Source organism: Danio rerio, chromosome 13, assembly GCF_049306965.1.
Source record: "Danio rerio strain Tuebingen ecotype United States chromosome 13, GRCz12tu, whole genome shotgun sequence".
Lineage (NCBI taxonomy): Eukaryota > Metazoa > Chordata > Actinopteri > Cypriniformes > Danionidae > Danio > Danio rerio.
Window position 1 is genome coordinate 39524254 of NC_133188.1, and position 22510 is coordinate 39546763.

The window sequence follows — 22510 nt, forward strand, 5'->3', positions numbered from 1 at the left end:
TCATGCGCAAGCATATTTTGATGAGCTCTGCTTTTCTGGTTTTGTTCTACTTTTACACATACGTTGGCTATAAACATACACCAATAAAGTGTCAGACACAGCATGTTAAACTTAAAAACACAGATAGAGGACTTGCAAAGATTAACTAGGTGAAAGCCTAAGTAGAACACAAATGACATCATAATTCCATGCAAGTTACACAGTAAAAGTGTGAGCTCAACCAGTACGTGATGTCTTAAGCATTGACTGTGTGTTTACCCAGAGAATGTGGTGTGTACGCGTGTAGCGCTGTGGGTCCTGAGCTATGCTGGGAATCACTTGCTCCTGTCCCAGAATTCCCAGAATTCCCACTGCCACACGACAAACCACCCGCATCACAATCTTCGACATTCCCGCCACTATTACAGCCAGCACCACAGCCCTTACGCAGTCTGCAATCAGAGAAAAAACGTGCTGTTAATATGACATCACACAAAACATGTCCATTTCCTCTAATTCACACACACCTGTGCCACGTGTTGACAATAAAGTTTCGTATGTTGGCAATGCTGATTGGTCCTCCCAGTATGTGTCCCAGCTGGGGGTGTGTATTACAGTAAGAGGTTGTCAAGGGCGATACATATATTGGGTATCCGATTGGCTGGTCGCATGATGAGTTGATCATGTTGCGTAGTGCTTGCTTGGCATTCTGGATGCTTCCACGCTCCGGGTTTCGGTTTCGTAAAAACACCAATTCCTGCTGCTGTCCTGCCCACAGGCCACGAACACACTCCTTATTCACCTGAAAATGCACATGTGAAAATTTTAAATAACTTATTCCATATTTTTCCACATGACTAACTAAAGCCTGCACTTTCAGTTTGGGGAACTTCCCTTTACAGAAACTGAAACAAATTATTTGAAATATTAGGGTTGCTCTAAAAATAATACATACAGATAAAAAAGCTTAATTTTGCATTATTTTTGCTGTTTTGAAACTAGCAGGTAGTGCTGTCGCCTTACAGCAAGAAGGTCGCTGGGTCGCTGGTTGAACCTTGGCTCAGTTGTTGTTTCTGTGTGGAGTTTGCATGTTCTCCCTGCCTTTGCGTGGGTTTTCTCCGGGTGCTCTGGTTTCCCCCACAGTCCAAAGACATGCGGTACAGGTGAATTGGGTAGGCTAAATTGTCCGTAGTGTATGAGTGTGTGTGTGAATGTGTGTGGATGTTTCCCAGAGATGGGTTGCGGCTGGAAGGGCATCCGCTGCATAAAAACTTGCTGGATAAGTTGGTGGTTAATTCCGCTGTGGCAACCCCGGATTAATAAAGGGACTAAGCCGACAAGAAATTGAATTAAACTAATTTTACCCTAGGTATTTTAACATGATTAGTGTCACAAGCACATCTGTGGTAAAAACAGTTTAAAGTTTATGGTTTATCCCCCTCCAGATGATTTTCTCAACTACGTTGCCGGAGGACCATGAGTTCAGCACATTTTCCATGTCTCCTTAAGCGAAAAAACCTGATACTGATCATCAGATCATTAGCAGAGACTGAAAGACCTGTAATGGGTGTGACAGACAAAGGAGTCATCCAAAACATACAGTAACTATTCATTTAAGTAGTATTAAGTAATATTAACTAATTACATGTGCTTACTGTACGGTTGGGGTTTGAATGTGGGTTAGGTTTAGGCTTAGCTATTCATAATTAGGCATATTTCATTGTAATTACTATAGTAAGTGAATGAAACATGATTAACTATGTCACCAAGTTAAAGGCAACCTATTATGCCTACTTTTACAATGTGTAAAAAAGTTTATGATGTTGTTAGAGTGTGTATGTGAAGTTTCAGCTCAAAATACCTCACATATAATGTTTTATAACTCTATGAAAACTGCCCCTTTTAGGCTTTGATCCAAATTGTGGCATTTTGGTCACTGTCGCTTTAAATTCAAATGAGATTGTGCTTTTTTCAAAAGAGGGCAGAGCTACAAACACCTATGCATCAGAATAGCAACAGATTCAAAAACAGGACTTAAGTTATCACTGTGAAAAACTGAAATGTATCAAAATAAAGGTCGTCTATGGAGACTCCAGTGTTCATTTGTGCATCTAAAACTCCACATTTATTATATTATATCTTCAGCAGGTGAAAACTATAATGGCAGATGGCTGCTACTTATTCAGGGCTGTCTATCCTAATGCCTGAGAGATCGGCACTAATGGGTAGACCCACACGGAATCTGCACGTGCAGAATTCCGCAGATTTTCCGCAGAATTCCGCAGATTTCTGCAGATTTTTAGCTCATCATTAATTCTGTTTATTGACTTTTTTACTTTTATTTTACTAATTTATTCAGTTTTTAATCAGTAATTTATTACTTTTATTTTATATATTAAGGTTTTAGTTATGATACTCCGCTGGATACTCCCAAAATAATTGCACAGAAATCCGCAGATTTTTACCAAAATTCTCCGCAGAAATAGCAAAAAACCTCAGCAGATTCCGTCTGGCCCTACTAATGGGCTAGGCTTTCGCCCTCTGATTACATGTACAATGGAAGAATGTCAAATTGTTTCTGAAGACTGCTTTTATAAAGTATGATTACAAAAAAAATAATTAATTCATTTTACCATTAAGAGGCAGGCTATATTTACAATGTTCCAAAAAAAAAAAAAAAAAAAAAAAAAAGTGATTTTGATAGGTCCCCTTTAAAGTGTTACAGTTAATTCTAATTGCTTTTTAATACTCAATGGATGAACTGAGACTGAACTGAGAATCACGCCACCCCCTTTGTACACAGTTACTCCCATAATTCATTCAAATAATTATGTGGCCATAGATTTTTTCCCTCAGTTTTTCTTCCTTTGCTGCTTTGTGTCCTCTCTCACCTTTATGACCCTGAAGCTGAGGTAGCGTCTGTTCAGCATGATGATCTTGTACTCATTGGTCCCTTCATCCAGCACATGTCTGAGAGCGAGCAGAGAGGGAGAGTTGGACAGGACGGCATTGCGCCAGGCCGGATCCCCCTCATGAGCGATCACCAGTGTCTGCTCGTGCGAAGAAATGGCTTCAAACAACACCGATGACTCCTCATATTCATCAGGGGAAGTGAAGTGATCCTGCAAAGAGAGATTAGACTCACTATGGGTACACACTAATAATAATAATAATAATATTAATAATAATAATAATTTGTTACATTTATATAGCGCTTTTCTGGGCTCTCAAAGCGCTTTACACAATGGGGGGGAATCTCCTCATCAATCCATAAAAAGGTATGACAGAGAACAGATGAGTCTCACCTGATGCAGTTTGAGTGACATGCGAATTCCCGGAACAACCACCTTCCTCAGCAGCTCCATGTCTGTAAAGATCCATTCATCTCTCACAGACGAGATCCGGAAATCACCTTTAAACAAGGCATGCAGCCCATACAGGAATGACTCCAGATTGCTGTAACAACACAAAAACATAACCACTGGTGTAAAGTAGCAAGTTACAATTACTCAGATTACTATAATCAAGTAGTTTTTTTCAGGAGCTTTTACTTGAGTACATTTTAAGTGCTGTATCAGGGCTTTACTTCAACATGCAGTAATATGATTATTTTTTCTAGTATAAGGTGAATGGCTAAGTAGAATAATCATGCCTATGATTCCCATCCAATTAAATGGCGCATTGAAAAATTGCACCAGACAGAAAAACTTCAGATACGGATGCTTTAAAGCAATAAAAAGGTGTCCAAGAATATGCAAAATTATTACACATAATGACAGAGCCAAATGGCCTTAAACAATAACTAAATGCACTACAGAATGTTATGTTTTCAAACACATCAACAAATTGCATGCATTTAATCCGTGCTACATAAGCTTGTTTAACAGCACCAGGACACTATTGCTTGTTAGTCAGGCATCAAAGTGCATAATAAGCATTAACATATCTTCACAGCTAGAATTTATATTTGTTTTTAGGCCATACAATGCATAAACCTGCTTTCTGTAGGGTTATTATATGTGCATATTTAACTGTAATTTGTTTTCACTTTAAATAAACTCACATTTATATTTTTAGTCCATGAATGGCAAATAATTAAATTTCCAGTTAAAAACACCCTTAAAATAAATGGCACTGATATAAGCAAAATGTTTAATTAGCAGGATATAAGATGGGATCATTTTCACAGTGTAATACCCGACTTACTACTCGAGTACTTTTTAAAGGGCTTTTTTTCCCGCATACTTTTAAGTAGTATTTAAAACATAGTTTCACTTTACTCGCACTACATTTTTTGGCATTTAATGGCACTTTTACTTGGGTATGGTTTTTCAGTACTCCTCCCAACAGTCTCACACACACGAAAAGCTTTTTGGAAAGCCTCCAGCTCAGTACAAGATTTTTGTGCCCCCACCTGGACATATGGTGAGATGCAGTTCCCAAAGCTCTCCTTCCCAAAACACACAGACCATAACACAACAACACCAGCAGAGAGTCTTTTTCACTGTCCAGTGGCTGAAAAAACAACACAGACAACAGAACAAATAGGAAGATGAACAAGAAACCTTTTTTTAATTTAAATAAAGTGCGAATTCTGCATATTAGAACAATTCTCAAGGATCGAGTAACAAAGTAGACTTCAGTTATGATGCCAAGAAATTCAGTTTGGCCATTACAGCAATAGCTTACTCTTTAAAATATATAATAATAATAATAATATTAATAATAATAATAATAATAATAATAATAAACTTATTTTATATTATTTTTACTGATTAATCTATGTTTGAGCAAACAAATGCAGCTTTCGGTAGAATCAGAGACATGGATTATATATATCAGCAACACTATACACTTACCAGCCACTTTATTAGGTACACCTATCCAACTGCTTGTTAACGCACATTTCTAATCAGCTAATCACATGGCAGCAACTCAATGCATTTAGGCATGTAGACATGGTCAAGACGATCTGCTGCAGTACAAACTGAGCATCAGAATGGGGAACAAAGGTAATTTAAGGGACTTTTAAAGTGCCATGGTTGATGGTGCCAGACGGGCTGGTCTGAGTATTTCAGAAACTGCTGATCTACTGGGATTTTCACGCACAACCATCTCCAGGGTTTACAGAGAATGGTCCAAAAAAGAGAAAATATCCAGTGGCAGTTTTGTGGGCGCAAATGCCTTGTTGATGCCATAGGTCAAAGGAGAATGGCCAGACTGGTTCAAGCTGAAGGAAAGGCAACAGTAACTCAATGAAAAAACATTGCATGGTCTGATGAGTCTTAATTTCTGCTGCGACATTCGTTACATATTTGTGACATTCAACAACATAATTGTTTTATGTTCAATCATGTATGTTTAGCATAAAGGAATAGTGTGGAAGCCAGTATTTTTACAGTGTATTTTTTCTCTATTTTCTTTTTTTTCCCTTTAATATCTGTGTTTTTGTCTTGTCACTGTCATCCTGTTGTACTTTGGAAACTTCTGAAACAAAAACTATTTTCTTGTGTGTAAAAATATACCTGGCAATAAAGTTTTTATTTGTAATAAAAAAAAACATGAAGAAATCTGACACCAAACATCTGAAAGCTACTGTAAACTGCATTACACATATTGAGTGGTATCTATTTGTGTTTACCTTCTCTCTTCGAGAGTTGCAGTACTGGATCCAGCTGAGGTAGACCGAGCAGAAGCTGTCTCTGGAGATCCCTGCCAGTCTGTGGTCATAATCTTCGTCAATATTAGGGTTAAAAGTCGGATCCAGATCAACGTAATTCCTCTCTCCGCAGCTCTTCAAGCCCTCCAGTAGACCTTCATTCGCCAACCACTCCTCCAGTTTAGGAGAGGCAATGACATAGTAAATGATGCCCTACACACACATACAAACAAACACAAATGATAAATAGCAAGTTTTCAATAGATCGGGTCAGTAGAGGACAGCAATGTTTGTGTGCTTACCTTTACGTAGTAGGTGGTGAGGATTCGCCGCAGATCAAACACCTGCAGCATAGACGCGGCACTGTTATCGGTGATGCTGTAGCCCTCCAGGGCGTATTTAGTGACCAGAACCTCCCAGGCCAACCAGCGCTGGCCGAAGGCAGCGTTAAAGGACAGCAGATGGGGGAGATGACCAGGCTCGCAGCAGCAGCAGCTTTCATCCTCTTCCACTCCCTCTGTTATCGCCTCTACCTCCCTCTGCTGGCAATATGTCCCTGAAAGATAGATGAAATACTTTAATATCACAAGCAGTAAAATATTTATCAGCCCGTCATAAACACAATAAGTCGACCAATGGACAAACCTAGTCAGAAATATTACTAATCATCTGAATGCATATACAGTCATGTGAAAGAGTTAGGACACCCTTGCAATTTTAAGAACTGCCAAGGAACAAACAGGCCTTTCACGATATCTGTTCTTTGTTGTTGGATTTATTGCATCAAAATATTCTGCAATAAACGATATTATCATCATTTTAGGCCCATTTTATGCCACTCATTACATAGTGCCAGAATGACAATATACAGTAATAACATCACAATGCAAGTACACTCTTCCAAAGGACACATAATATTTTAGTCTTAAGAATATTTGATTTAATTATAGTCATTTCAACAATTTAATAATTAGGCATTGGAATCAGAATGAAAGATAAAAAATAATAAATGTTAACATAAATGTGCAAGGTGAAAAGTAAGATGCTGCGATATCTGCTTCTATTTTCAGTTGTCAGACACCCACATGAAAATATACTGCAGCAATGCATAGTAAATACTATAGTGTTTTTTTTTACCATAATGACACTGACACCTCTGATAGAGATAGAAATGTTGCATAATCAGCTTAAATGTTACTAGAATTGATTTTTATGTATGTACTAGGACGATAACCATTTTCAAGGTATACCGTGGTTTGGAAAAAATCTATGTTTTTAAACCGCCAAAATTTTCTGTAATACTGTTCCTAAGGTATGTGTACGGTTTTTTATTTACATTTTTTTTAAAGCAAAAAAGTATCTCCATCAGAAACAATAGCCAAAGATGCCATTTTAAATTGTAAATAAATCTGTGTTTCTGAAATTAATGAAGACAGCAGAAGTCAAAGATTCATTAGAATTATGCAGCCTGACATGTTTACTGCTCCAAAATATCTTAGATCTTTCAAAAAATAAAATATATTCTGTTCAAAGAGGAAAAAGTTTTTGTTTTTATCAGAATCAGAATCTTATGCGTTATGTTCCAGTTTATTGAGGTTTGTGGACATCAATTTACCAATGAATATTTATTTCCTGAAAGCCAAGGGATTTAATAGGGTATCCTAACATTTTTACATGACTGTAGATAGTGTATTTTGTTTATTTAATTAGTTTATTCTTTTTCATTTATATTTATTTAATATATTTGATATTTCATATTCTATATATTTTCTATATAACTATCTCTCAGTTAGTTCTGGTGGTATTTTGGATCAGTTTCTCTTTTGGGTCAGTTGTTCATTGTTCCAGTTTCTTTAGGTTTGTTGACATTTATTTACTAATGAATTTTTATTTCCTGAAAGCCATGGGATTTAATAGGGTGTCCTAACATTTTACATGACTGTAGATAGTGTATTTTATTTGATTATTTTATTCTCTTTCATAGAGAGAGAGAGAAAGAGAAAAAACATTGAGACAATCCTTCAAAAATAAATATGCCATTTAAAAACACATTTTACCCTCATTTCTCCTTTATACTCCTAGACAAAAACAACCTAAATATTTTTAACATTGGTCAAAAGATACAAATATGTCAGCGCAATAACCTAGTGGTTGGCACACCGACATATGGTGCGGAAGAGCTCTGGGCATCCCAAATCCGAATCTCAGCTGGTGGACCTTTCCCAATCCTACCCCCCCTCTCTCCCGCACTTCACTTACTGTCAACCTACTGACCTGTCAAATAAAGGTAAAAAGCCAAAAACAAATCTTTAAAATAAAGATCCAAATATGCAAATGAATAAATTAAATTAAACGTGCTGTTTTAGCTACTCTGCTCTGAAGACTTTTACACATTGGCTACCCCTGGCTGGAAACCTTTTATAATTTTTGTTCAAGGCATATAAGCAACAAGGTTTTGCATACATTTCCTGGAAATTTTGCTTTATATTGTATGACACAGACTGCATCACACAGTTGCAGCTGGATTTTTGGCTGCATATCCATGATATGAATCTCCAGCCCATAACAAAAGTGCTCTGCTGGACTGAGATCTGGTGACTGCATGTTTGAATGTAGAGAATTCAATGTCATTTTTAAGAAGCTAGTTTTATCCTACTATACGTAGACTTAATAAGAAGGTATATAAAGGTTGTTATGAAGCCACTGACAACAAGTCACAATCAGTCAGCAATGATACTCGGACAGGCTATGGCTTGTAAATGATGCTCAATTGTCTAAATGTGCCATGAAAATATCCTCCACATCTTTACACCACCATTGGGCTGATCCACAGATATAAGGCAGGATAAACAAACGGTCACATTTTGTTTACAGCAAATTCTGACTATTTAATTTTCGTCTGAAAATGATATGATTGTTTACCACCTCTTCATATATTAGTCCAAGGCCTCATCAAGTTGCTGAATACTGAACAGGCATTGAAAACGTGGGCAGTTATGTTCATGCGCTCAGTCCTGCGACATCACCAATTTAATGATGTTTGAGTGACCTGTTTTTGAGGCTTAATTTGTACAAATCTCTGGGAAAGAGAGAGTACACAGAGCCATTTCAATTGAAAGAACAAGCAAAATACTGTAACATTTTCAAGTATGTTCAACAGGTTTAGAGTTGGTAAGATTTTTAAAATGTTCCTCTTGCTCAACAAGGTAGCATTGATTTAAAGATTATAGTAAAAACCTTTTCCAAATATATTTCATTATGTCATTTATTGCTGTAATGGAAAAGATGAATACAGCCTACAGTGTCAGAAATCAGTGTAATGTGGTAATTTGGTGTTTAAGAAACATTTCTTATAATTTTTAATGTAAAGAACAAGCTGCTAAATTTTTAGCGCAAACTGCAATACATTTGTTTTTAGGATTATCTGGCAATTGGACGACTCAAAATAAATATCTTCAATGTCCCACATAGAAATCTGATCTGATATATCGCAATATGTGGAAATTACATTAATGACATACAAGTTCATCTTTGGATGCCACATATGCAACTTTCGAAATATTGGAAAAATACATTAGCTACAAAATATTGCATGGTCTTCCAGAAAGTGATAAAATGTTTTATATATTGTTAAAATGTTGGTATTTGTGATGCAGCAAGTCCAGGAACCGATGTGTACACTATAATTTTATGTAAAATTCACTTTAATGTGTGATAGGTACAAAAAAGTGGCCATTTTCTCAATTTAAATGAGTAGCGGCTTGGACCTGGAAACAGTATTTTATGTCACCAATACGTCACAACTTAAAAAGCGGATTTACAGATGCTAGAGGCCATGGTCTTTAGCCTCTTTGTTAGAGCAACGGACATATGCAAAGAATCCCCGGTTCAAGCAGGTTGGGTGCAGTAGGACTGGTTGGTTACACGTGGGGGCTCGTCTGAGATAGGAATGAGGTTTAGGGGGTGAGTGTAACAGAGGCCAGCTAGCGAGATGCTAAGCAGGTAAACCTTACCTCAAAAGGCCCTCTATTGACAGATGCTAGAGGCCACAGACTTTAGTCTTTTTATTACAGCAACCAACTTCATATGCAAAGAATCGCTGATTAGAGGCCAGCTCAGAGCAGGTTGGGTGCAGAAGGACCAGTGAGTTAAATATATATTGTAATTAAATATTTTTGCAATATCTACAAATATAAGGTGCATTTATGACATTTTATACATGTAAAATCCAAAAATTACCTTGTTGATCAATATGATTCAATTTGATTTGATGTGTTTTAAAAGCATTGCTCATACTAGTATTAATAAAGATTATACTAAACAAAAAGTATTTGTATTGTCAATATCAGGTTTATTGTCAGTTTTATCTTATATATATATATGTGTGTATGTATGTATGTGTATATATATATATATATATATATATATATATATATATATAAGTGTGTGTGTGTGTATGTGTATATATATATATATATATATATATATATATATATATATATATATATATATATATATATATATATATATATATATATATATATATATATATATATATATATATATATATATTCATCTCTTTCCCTTACCTCTGAATTCCAGTCCTCTGAGCTGGAAGGTAATGAGGCCATTGCCGATCTCGACGAGGTGAACAAGAGCGTTGAGGTAATCAGACGCCAGGATGAAGCAGTCTCCGGTGCTGTAGTTTCCCCAGCGGCCCAGCTGCAGATCTCCACACAGAGAGTGCTGGAGCGAGCGCGTCAAATGCTCATAGAAGATGGAGTTTAAGTTATTATCATCTGAACCTGACAAGATGAGACGCCACAGATTAAAAAATATGTCACACAAAGTCTCACTGGTCAAGAAACAACCTTAAGCTTGATTTCAGTCACTTTATATAGATATACCTGGGTTTCTGTCAAGCTGCGAAGCAAGTCTGGTGTTGGAGTGATCAACTCGCTTAGTACTGAAACACAAATATTACATTAAGATAGGCAAATAATAATAATAATAATGAAAAAAATCTCAGACATACACTTGTCTTACTTGTATTCTCTCTCCCAGAAGCGCACAGGACGTACGTAAGAGCTGATGAAAATGGCACTACCAAGAAATGGGTTTAACGGAGTGGAGAACACAGCAGACACAATGGCCTGCACAAACAACATGGCAGAGTCTGGAAGAGTGGAGTTAAAGAAGAACAGCAGGAATCACATAGACTGATCTTATAAAATGTATTGAATATAGATGTAAAACACAATGTGGGTTAAGGATACGTGGCACTGCAAACGGCTGGGCGAAGGCATGAAAGGCAGAGCCCCAGGTAATCTGCCATGGTGCGATGTAGGTATAAACGAACTTCAACTTATAAAAGAGCTCCCATAACTGCAAAGAACAACAATCACATTTATACAATACAGACTTAAGAGAGTATCTGAACAATTTTTTTAACGTGAGGAATACACATTTAAAAACCTTTATTTATTTATTTGAATTGCATTCACAGAAATTGTGAAAAGGGTAACATTTTCTATCATTTAAAAAATCTTGTTAGTTTTTAATAATTAGCATCTATTTAATCTGTTTTTTTATATTTAAAAAGCACAAACATTACTAGAGTACAATGTTTACAATACAATACAATTACTGGATGGGAGATGATGTGCTGCATAATGTCTAGTGAAGTTTCACTTATGCATCCACTAAAACAGCATAGAGCTAAAAGATTTATCTTGGGATATTAGAATAGATATTCATATTGTTTATTCATCAATATGAATAAAATATATTCATATTGTTTAAAATAAAGATTTATAAAAGTATTAACTTTTAATTAAGTTCCACACACACAGGACTATTTTGTTTGGTAACCAATACACATCAAAATGAAAAATATGTACAGAAAATTGTTGGTACAAAATTGTATATAGTTATGCCCCTAAATCCTTAATAATCAGTCTACAAATTACAGTTTTACATTCTAAAACAAACACAATCTTGCAAATGTCTTTATGTCTGAAATGACAGGGACATTGGACAATTAATTACGATATAAGCAAAATTGTTAAATATCTTGATATTTAAGCAAGTCTAATGCACGATTGACTGGAACAAATTTCCCAGCTGAAATTCCCAGCTCCAACTGTCTAGAAAGTAGCATAAGCTAACAAAAAACAAACTACATTGGTTACATCCTCACCATGTTGCAAGCACCTCTTGATAACCCCAAAAAGTATGCACAGTTTTTGCATTAGAATGTCCTTTTAAATTAGAATGTCCTTTTTTTAATATAAATTCAACATATTTTCAAAAGAACTAGGCTTTTTATGACAGCCCTAATCAAAATTGTGTACTTCAACCCTGGAGGATAAAAAAACTGACCTTGCTGAAAATGATGGACATAATAAAAAGGTCCAGCAGCATTGTCTCAGAGAACTGGCGGTAATCAAAGGTGAAGAACAGGACCGTAAAGAGGACAGTGACGTATTGATATGTTGGACTACTGAAGGAAGAACGTAGCAGCTTCAGTCCAGCGATGGTTATTACCAGAGCCCCGATCCTGAGAGAAAATGGCAGAGAATGAATTGATTGCTTGCAAATAATAGCACAAAACGGTGTCTAGCTAATACACAATGATCAGACACAGCGACTCAATCCCTTATGGTGCTTTCACACTTAGTTCAATTCCCTGGTCCGAACCCAAGTTTGATTGTCCCCCCTTGCCACTTTCTCAGCGCGTTTGTATTCCTACCGTTTTTTTCTCCTTCTAAACCGGTACGCTTGCGTCATCAAGCTGCCGTTGTGTGTCTGTCGCTAGGTGATGGCCACGAAAGCCAAGGTGCCAAAATGGAAAGACGTACACAAATCACAGTTGTTCTGCTTTTATTGAATCTTTGGTAACATACAGAGAGCCACTTGTGTCTGTCAGTTGCAAAAATATTATAACCATTCAGAGCATCACGCAATGTCTGCTGAAGTGGTTTTTCTAGGAGACACGCAGATATTATCAATCTGTTAGCACTGGGTCAGTTCCCGCTTGTCGCCAAGGTAACGTACACGGTAACGTTATTTGGTATTATTGCATTCATAGCAGAAGTGAACCGTACCAGAGTTTGCACAAACCGTACCCCAGACCAAGGTTATTATACAACAAACAACAAATGAAAAAACGAAAGCCAAAATGTAAAACAATTGTCGTTAACTGAAATAAAAATAAAAACGAGAGTTTTAAAAAAAACTAGAAATAACTGAAACTGTATTGTGTACATACAAAACTAACTGAAACTAACTAAAATTATAGCAAAAACATCCTTCATTTTAGTCTTTGTAAATGTATTAATACATAATCTTACTGTAAGCCTTTTAGAAGTAAATAAAATTCGCCTATACGGCACCTCAGAGTCTGTAGTCCTCCAGATCGAGCCGGTTCTCCTCCAGTCATCCTCGCTGTTGCTCCCGCGACAAAACGAGTGGACATGACAGCAGCACGGTGACAGCATTACAGAAACTTTAAACTATTAATTTAACACATTTGTGCTCAACTATGGGTTTTATTTCTGTATCGCAACCGCAAACAAATGTTTTTAACCAGATCTTCTAAGTGAATCGGTTGAACAAGTTCACCAAAACTAACTGAATCATTTGAAACGATTTGCGTCTCCAGTTATCCACAAACTACTTACTTTTCAACAAGCCTAATATTTCCTCTGACTCCAAATAATCCATTATTTACTCTTATTCAGTTATTAGAACAGTAACGTTACACTGAGATCAAATTTGAGAAGCGATGAACCGATAATACTGCGCTTGTGTGATTTAGTGAACCAAATTCAAACAGTACATGACAGCCTGCTGTGAGTAAACTAAACTTGAACAACAGCACCGCGGGTAAACAGAGGCCTTAATGAGAGGATCCAGTGAAAAAGTTTTTCATAACATAAAATCGTAATGGAATTTAAATAAGTGAATCATGCTTCAGTTGGGTTGCAAAACTTTACTTTACATTTTTCAGATCATGCCATAGTGATGTTTTAACAGACTGAAATTACTATTGCTGACTAAATAATTTTGGTATGTTGATTCCTAACATCCACGTTATGATCTGATCTTCCCATCACTACTGTGTATCTAACCTCAGAAGCAGCCTTGCACACATATTATACTTAAGGCTGCTATCTTGTGGGCTGTTGTATTTGAATTTGAGGATGGGTATGGTAGTGGTAGGTGATAGTGTCCATGTGTCCTCTGAATGCAGGTTTCAAAAAATGTATGGAAAAAATCAAAAAATATTTACTCTGATGATTTTGAATCTTGCACCTATCAAATATCCTTTAAAAAAAACTAAAACTAACACTGAAACTAATAAAAACTAAACTAAAACAGCAATTTCAAAATATAGAAACTAGTAAATCTGCCTCTAAAAACGAACTAAAACTGACTGAATTTGAAAACAAGTCAAAACGAAATAGAAACTAAAACGAATGAATAATCCAAAACTATTATAACCTTGCTCCAGACCACCTCTTTCAGGCGTACTTAGGTACGGCTCTCTTAGGTACGAGTTCAGAAGACATCATTCACAAGATCTAAACGTACTGAACTCTGACATCAAACCAACCTAGGTGCGGACAAATAGTGCTAGTGTGAAAGCACCCTTAGTCAATAAGAAATAATAAAAAGGATATAATACTGACTCTGTGTTGAGTTTTTTGGGGCCGGCGAGCTCCTGTGCGCTGCCACTCAGCTCATTGAGCACAATGAGCGGATAGAGGATGTTTTTCTCCACAAACAGCAGCCACACATGAGTGCGCTCAAACCACATGACATGGGCAGCACCTGAACGAACAGCACACACGTTTAGGTAATGTTCATGCTAGCCGAGAACAAGAGTTATTTCATTAAATAACCAGAAACAAATATTTGTGTGATGGAGTGACTCACCCCGGATTTCGAACTGATAGTACTCTCTGGTTTTGAGCAGCGGGTGGGAAAAACAGTACCAGGGCAACTGCTTCCTCATCTGGGGCAGTAGGTAGTGAGTTAACAGCCCTACCGAGCCGACTAGACCGTACAGAACATAGCTTAAAAATGGCTGGAAGAAATAAAAGAGGACAAGATCAGTCAAGATCTGTTTATTCTTCATTGGATATTAAAAATATGAGCAGCATGACAACTTGATTATCTTTTTGGAGATTTTAGTGTGTTATCCTGCAGCTGGACTATGAGATGTATGGTGAAAGTTAAAGATGCACAATATACTGTTATTGTTGTTATGTCTTTTTATCTTCATTTGTAAGTCTCTGTTATTTATATTTTTTATTTGTTAAAACAATAATATAAATTTTTTTTTTTATTTGAAGTAGTGAGTTCTTTGTGTTGTTGTATATGTCTCTTTTTGTTGTGGTTCTCTTTTCACCGCCTTTATCCGCTGTCTCCAACAGGTTTCATTAGTCAGGTGTCGGCATGTGGAAGCTTGCCGACATGTTTGTGAAGTCCATTTAAACCGGACTGAATGATTGTTTGGAGAGTCTTCTCTCTCCTGGCTTGTTTTGTTTATTTGTGAAAAAAAACTTGAGTTGTATTTGCTCGGCGATATTGTTGAAATTTGAGTGTTGACATATTGAGATTTATACAGAGACACGTGATGAGGAAGGTGCCTTTTTGTTTCATTCAAGTTTTCTCATGTTTTGTGGTTAGTAGGGAGGTAAGTGAATATTTTTTATTTGTTTTATTTCATGTGGAGGTAAGAGAATTTAAAACAGTTGTTGGGTTTTTGTTTGTTATTTTGGCTTTACCTCCTCAAGATTTGTATGTCTGCTTTAAAGTTAACTGCCAAATAAATTTGACTTAACGTTATTGCTTTGGTCAATCGTCTTTGCTGTAGTTTTTCCTTTGGAATGGAAGATGAGATTCCAGGTTCCTCATTATTTTAGAGTTGTCCTATTTATTTTAATTAAATTTAATGGTTACGGGTCTGGCTTGCTTTGTGGAGCCGTGCAAAGTTAGATAATATAACAGTCTCTTTGGATAAAAGCATCTAATAACTGAATAAATGTAATGTAAAATGTAATGCTACATATTGATTACCAAGTTATGTAAAAAAATAATTAATAGATTTTGGACTGACTGCTATCTTTTGTCATGGGAAAACATTTAAAGTGTTTTTAATTAGATAAATAGTACAGCAAAATCTAATATTGTGAAATTGTTCTACATTTATTTAATTAAAATGTTTTCTATTTTAGTTTATCTACTTAAATGTTCATCATTTCTTTTTATCAGCACTGCTGAAAATAGTTATGCTGCTTAATTCTTTTTGTTAACAATATATGTGTTTACTGTCACTATACTGTTATATAAATAAAATTTTACTGACTGCATTTAGGCTAGTTTTCCACATTTATAGTGTATTTTCATTCCAATAACTAAACCTTAAATAAAACTTAGTATTTAAAATCAGTAATAATTTAATAACTGCTAAATAGCCTTTAGTATGTCATAATAAAAAATGTACACTGTATATTATATACCATTAGTAGTTTAAGTTTTTGGTGTATTTTTCATTTATTTATAAAAGATTTTAGAAAACAATACACTATGTCCATGTATCATAATTGGCTGTGTGCAAATTCTACATTGACGAGGGTGGGAAGGGGTGGTGGGTGTGATATTTAACTTTTTTTGGTAATGTTAGTTTGTGTAAAACTTGCTTCAGTGAATCAAACGTATGTGCTTATTTAAATTACATCTAATTTATTCATAAAATGTATTTAAGTTTACAATGTTCTGTGGGATAGGCCATTAAGTGTATTCTCACCTGATAAGCTTAGACATTGCATCTAATTTGACGTTACTTTTAGGCAATATGTAGAAACAAACACCTATTTTATGAGAAAACGGGATTTTCTCCATGTCTTGTGATCTTTAATAGTGTCTATTGGTGCTCTAAATCAGACTGTTGAACGAGTTTTTTCTCGCATGGACTGATTGCCGTGATTATGCATTCACAATGGTATGAACCGTTATGGGGTGGTCAAATGGATATCTGTTATTTTAATTATTAACATTACTATTTGAAATACAAATCAGAGTGAACTTCTTCTCAGTTTCAAAGGGCTGACCCCCCATACATCTTATTTTGATGTCCTTTAGGGGGGATCAAGCCTTAATTAGGAGGGTCAATCCCCCACAAACACCCCCTGTAATTCACACCAAGGTCATTCGTCATAACATTGAAAAAGTATCTCTATATCAGCAGAAATTTAACATGATTGCATCCCTGACCAGTGTTTTACCTGTAAGGCGATGAAAACAGTGCTGACATGAATGGCAAAATACAGGACAGCAATGACGACACATACAATCACATCTGACTGCAGTCTCTCATTCTGAGAAAAAGACACAGATGCATTATATAAGACCTCTGTCTGTTAGTAACGTAGTTTGTAAGATGCCTCTGTATATTGCTCACCACAGAGCTGCGAAGTTTGTCTGGTAAAGGATCCTGCACCTCGGAAAGTGGATCCTCCGGGTTTTTGTCCTTTACATTGGGGAAGACCTTTGATTGCACTAATGAACTACAGTTCACAAACAAAGAAGAATAATATTACAATTTAGAAAATTCAAACTAAACACAAGGCAGTCAAACAGTAAAAAATCCTAACAAATCTAATCTCTAATAGTAAATACGTGTAGCACTTAAAGCAGGAAAAATGCAAGAATCTTTTTATCAAAAAGACAAACCCACACACTGCCAAAAAGACTTACATGAGAACAGAGGGGTCACTGCTTTGGCGGCTGAGGTGGTATGAAACAGCAACCAACAGCCCACAAAACACTGAGAAAAGCACAGGAATGTGCTGAGGATCCCATGAGTCCTGAAAACAAACATTAACAGGAGAATATTCAGTGCATTTAAGACAGAGTAATACAACATGTTCCAACTGCAACTGAAACATGGAGAGATTTATCACCTTTAGGGCGCCGTAGCAGAACCCATAGAGCATCGCGATGGTCACGATGCTGCGCAGAACACTGTAGAGAGCTGAGAGCAGACTGGTGCATGCTGGGATTAAAGACAGACATTACAATGAAGCTCTAAAAACCTTGAAACACAAGAAGGTTTTAAAATTTATGAACAGTTTTTTTATATGCTTATCCTCTGAAACATGCTGTGACTTAACCCTTGTGTGCTGTTAGGGATTTTGTTAGGGGTTTTCATCCACCCTGGGGTGATTTTGAGTGTTAATTTGGCTTTAACTTTCTCTGTGTTTCAGCAAATGGGAGGATTTTTTGTGACAAATCTTATTTTGACACATATTTTGGTAAAATTTGTGTTAAATTAAAAAAAAATTTAACAATTCACGCTGGGCAAATTTACAACCCTTTCGTTATGTTGGTGGCTGTTTTTGTCCCATTGACTTACATTATAATGACATTTTTTGATTGCAAAGCCACGACAACATATAATCATGCATTCTTGATTGTTTTCCTGTTGGGAAGAGGTCAAATTTGGGTCCCAGTTTATATTAAGTTGTGTATATTACTATGTTCATAATGTATTGCAGAACACTTCTGGAGCTCTTAAAGTGAGATACCGGTATGGTTGGGGACAGGTTTAATGGTATGGGTGGGTTTAAGGGTGGGTTAAGGTGTAAAAGATGGTCAACAGTGTATTTAAAGATGTAATTACAGAAATTAATTAAAGATGTAATTACATGTATGTATTTAATCAATTATAAGTATAACGTAAAAGCATGCATTTACACAAAAAGTACATTGTAACAAATTATTATTTTCAGTGTAAGTACATATTCGTTAAGGTCACTAAATATAAAGCGGGACCCAAATTTGTACTATTTACTGTTATTCATAAGTAGGGCCAGACAGAATCTGCGGACATTTTTCGCTATTTCTGCTCAGAATTGTGTTAAAAATCTGCGGATTTATGCGGAATGATTTTGGGAGTATCATAACTAAAACCTTAATATAAGAAATAAAAAGTAATACCTTTTTAACTTGTACTTAATGTTTACAATGCAAATCCAATTAGATCCACTTTATTTGGTAAACAAAGCAAGTTATTATATAATATATCTACTAAAAGACAGAAAATATTACTTCACAAACTATATTGTGAATAATTCATACAAATATTTTCATATTAGTCAACAAAATTACTGAAATAAATTTAAAAACTGAATAAATATAAATTTACACTTATACACAAGTAAATGAACAGAATCAATGATGGGCTAAACATCTGCGGAATTCTGTGGATTTCTGCGCGCACAGATTCTGTGTGGGCCTATAAGTTGCAGTGCAAAAAGCAGCTTAAAATTCTAGGGTTAAATGGAGTATTGTTTATGTGTGTGAGAAAAAAACCTGTGCACAGGCCTATCTAAAGGGTTAATGGTGCCAACTGATGATCGAAGTCTTCCCTACAGGAAAAAACACTAGCAATCAAGAATGCATGATTTGGTGTCATTTGCAATCAAAAATGTTGTTATAATAAAAGTCAAAGGGGCAAAAACAGCCACAAACATAACAACAGTCAATTTGAACAGTACACAAGGGGTAAGCCCACTTTACACTTCTGAATCGAGTGTATCTCTCAAAAAATGTAACAACATATTATGATGACATTGCGCTGAAGGTGGGAATTTCAGCAGTGAAATGTCCCACTTCTGACCTCAATGCGGTCCAGTCAATTGTGCGTTACAGTTGCTTATATTTAACATCAACATATTTAACATATTTACGATTTGTGCTTGGCCCACTTGTTTTGTGTTTATTTCATGACTGCAGTTGTTGAACATGGTTGAAGCGGTTCCCACCCCTTTCTTCCCTAAATGAGTAAGAGTCTGAGATACAAGTTTGGTGGAAACTCAATATAGGAGCAAAAAACTTGACAAAGTGGTACATAAACTACACTGCCTACTAGTTTTTCAGAAGTGTGATTGCAGAACAGCACAGACAGAACATAAGTATCAATGCTCACAACGGCGTTGGCTATGTGCAAGGTTTGATTGTAATGGGATGGGTTGGTGAGGTTTGGGATGTGGAAGAGCTTCCGTGTTTGTAATTGTTTTTTATTTTAGTCATGTCTTTATGGGACTCTTTTGAAAACAAAATGTTGCATCTTAAGAAATTATCCTCTAAATCAGGGGTGTCAAACTCTGTTCCTGGAGGGCTGCAACTCTACACAGGCTGTTTCTCAATTCCAAGAACGCAGAGAATATTCTCGTGTTCTTGCCAGGTTACCATGAGATGCTGCGTTCTTCCCAGATGGCCACATGACCTTCAAGTATTTTTACAGCATTCATCGATTTATTGTTTTTTCCTATTTCAATATATATATATATATATATATATATACAAACTTACAAATATACTTTGCACAACACAAATAAAACAGATTTTATTACAAATGTCAGCAAATAAACAACTTTATTGTGTTTGTCTATTAAGATTTTCATGGTAATGTTTACTTTCACCATCTCATTTAGGGAAACTCCTGAGAGAAATAAGTTATCTCTGAACTTTATTAATAAAGCTATATAAAATGCTGTGCTTCCCACTACCTTTATTCGGTCGCAATGACTTCTGGGAATTCCAGAGTGAGTTCAGTGCTCAAGTCTGCATCGACGCATCCTCAATACCAATAACACATCCGGAAACTTTCACGTGTCCTTCATTCTTGGGGTCTTGAGTTTTGTGACTAAAGATGGGTATCATTAAGACTTTTAACAGTATTACTACTTTTATCGATACAACTTATTGGCTCGGTACTTTAACCGTTCTCTTATCAGGGCTTTTTGTAGTGTTTTTTAATATTCTATGAAAAAAAAAACAAGTTGAACATAATTAACAACACTTTGTTTTATTATTCTGTTTTATTGTAAAAAAAAAAAAAAATTCCTGTGATTGAATGTCTAAAGGAAAATGACTCAGTTTTTAACCATTCTTCTGGAGAAAAATCAACATATCTGCCTTTTCTGGCAGAAGTTGGGATCTTTCTTGGTTTAATGTGCTGCAGGCAGTTAAAAAAAAACCTCTTTGAGTTGCAAAATGCAGTTACATGAGATAATGTTTAAGATTTTTCATTAACGCATTCACATAAATGAGTTAAAAGTGTTTTGAGAGTTAGCTGTGTTTTTAATACAGTTTTGGAGCATCTTGCAATGTAAAGAAAACCTGTTTAATTTAGACTACTGCAGACAAAAACTGTTTTCATTGTAACCGAATGTGTGTGTTTATTTAACTTTCATTATTATACTAACTTAGATGATAGACTGCTGGCATAACGATGTGTAAGATGTAGTGTTACCGTTAGTAGCAAGGCAGTCAAAAACTTTTCATACTTTTCATAAGTTTTCATTGCAGTTAATGCACTTTAGAAAAGTAAAAAAAAAAAAAGACAAATTAGAAAGGGTTGGTCAGTTAAATTATGCAACTGTAAGTAATGTTTATTCAGCAATAATTATCCATTACTGATAGCAGAACCACTAACGTCAGAGCTTATCGATACTTCAGTCTTTTAAAATTTAGCACAGATACTGATAAAGTACTGAGTTTTGGTACCTACCCCTACTTCTAACTGAACTTTAACAGTTGATGATGACATTATACGAGAACACGAGGACGCAAGAACACATATTGAGAAACAGCCACAGTTTATTTCCAACCCTAATTAAAAACACCTGATCAAACTAATCGAGTCCTCCAGGCTTGTTTCTAACCTACAGGTAAGTAGGTTGACACAGGGTTGGAACTAAACTGAAGGGCTGTGGGTCTACAGAAAAAGTTTGACACCCCTGCTCTAAATGAACTGATATTGAAATTTTTAATTGCTTAAAGAAATTGTTAAGGGGTGAGATGAATATATAAATTTTTTGTTCAATATAAGACTACCGATACCCTGTTTTACACAATTTCTGAATGAAATGATCAAATGGTACTTTTACACCAATGCACCATTTTTCACAATTCAGTACCATTAAGATATGATATATTTTCCAGACAACATGGGAAATATAAATAAATAATAGAAACAATAATCACAATGCTTTTCCTAAATGTAAAGATTTGCACATCCTTTACCATTTCCTCCGAAGAAGTGAATGTCAAGCTGCTCAAGCAGGTACATGACGAAAGTGTTAATCTGAGGGAGCAGCCCGATGAAGAAGATGACGGGAAAGCACAGGGTGAACACTGAAAAAAGAAAGAGAAACATAATATAATGCTGGAGTACTCGAGTCTTGTCACATCAGCAGGATTTTCTCTGTACTCAGCTCTGAAATGAGCATCCAGCACTGCAGAAAACCTTATGGCAGGAAGATTTCAATAGGAGAGCAAAACAAAAACTGCAGGATATTCATCTGCTGGGATTTTACGTGTGTATCAGTGCTCACCGATGAGGAGATCCCGAGCCTGGGACAGCAGGACGGAGCTGGTGAGAGCGACTCCATACAGAGACACTGCATTGGTGCTGCAGTTTACGCTCCCATAATGCAACAGCCAGATCAGCCCACAGCACAGGCAGAAATACACAGGCCTGCTGTAGGCGATGATACGATTGTGACCCTAAATGAGGGAAAATGGAACCAAATCACAGCATCTTTTAATTTACATGTTTACAAATATTAAAGTATTAAATTACAGATTTATTTTAATAGCATTTGTTTTACAGAATCCTTTTAAACTTACACTTGACAAACACAGATAATGCATCATTTAATCAACTAAATTAACTCTCCCTATGATATTTTTATTATTGTATTAGATTATTTGTGTTTCTCACATGTCGAGGGGATGAAGAGTCTGGTTGGACGCTCTGATTGAGAGACAGAAAGATGAGTTTTCATTAAAAAT

General features: G+C 35.9%; 1 protein-coding gene across 8 annotated transcripts in view; it reads right to left on the minus strand.

Annotated features, from left to right (window-relative positions):
* Positions 1-22510, minus strand: part of pcnx1 (pecanex 1) — an 83218-nt gene that overhangs the window by 8137 nt on the left and 52571 nt on the right. For all 8 annotated transcript variants that reach the window (XM_073920180.1, XM_073920179.1, XM_073920178.1 and 5 more), the window contains 21 exons: positions 22440-22472; positions 22051-22222; positions 21740-21850; positions 17611-17702; positions 17405-17514; positions 17109-17214; positions 16933-17025; positions 14579-14729; positions 14332-14473; positions 12020-12197; positions 10915-11023; positions 10685-10814; positions 10546-10604; positions 10228-10443; positions 5941-6194; positions 5621-5851; positions 4394-4494; positions 3285-3435; positions 2871-3101; positions 507-781; positions 259-431 (listed from right to left, as the gene is read on the minus strand). In XM_073920180.1, the coding sequence (XP_073776281.1) occupies positions 259-431; positions 507-781; positions 2871-3101; positions 3285-3435; positions 4394-4494; positions 5621-5851; positions 5941-6194; positions 10228-10443; positions 10546-10604; positions 10685-10814; positions 10915-11023; positions 12020-12197; positions 14332-14473; positions 14579-14729; positions 16933-17025; positions 17109-17214; positions 17405-17514; positions 17611-17702; positions 21740-21850; positions 22051-22222; positions 22440-22472 (3118 nt within the window). The remainder of the gene's footprint in view (positions 1-258; positions 432-506; positions 782-2870; positions 3102-3284; positions 3436-4393; positions 4495-5620; positions 5852-5940; positions 6195-10227; positions 10444-10545; positions 10605-10684; positions 10815-10914; positions 11024-12019; positions 12198-14331; positions 14474-14578; positions 14730-16932; positions 17026-17108; positions 17215-17404; positions 17515-17610; positions 17703-21739; positions 21851-22050; positions 22223-22439; positions 22473-22510) is intronic.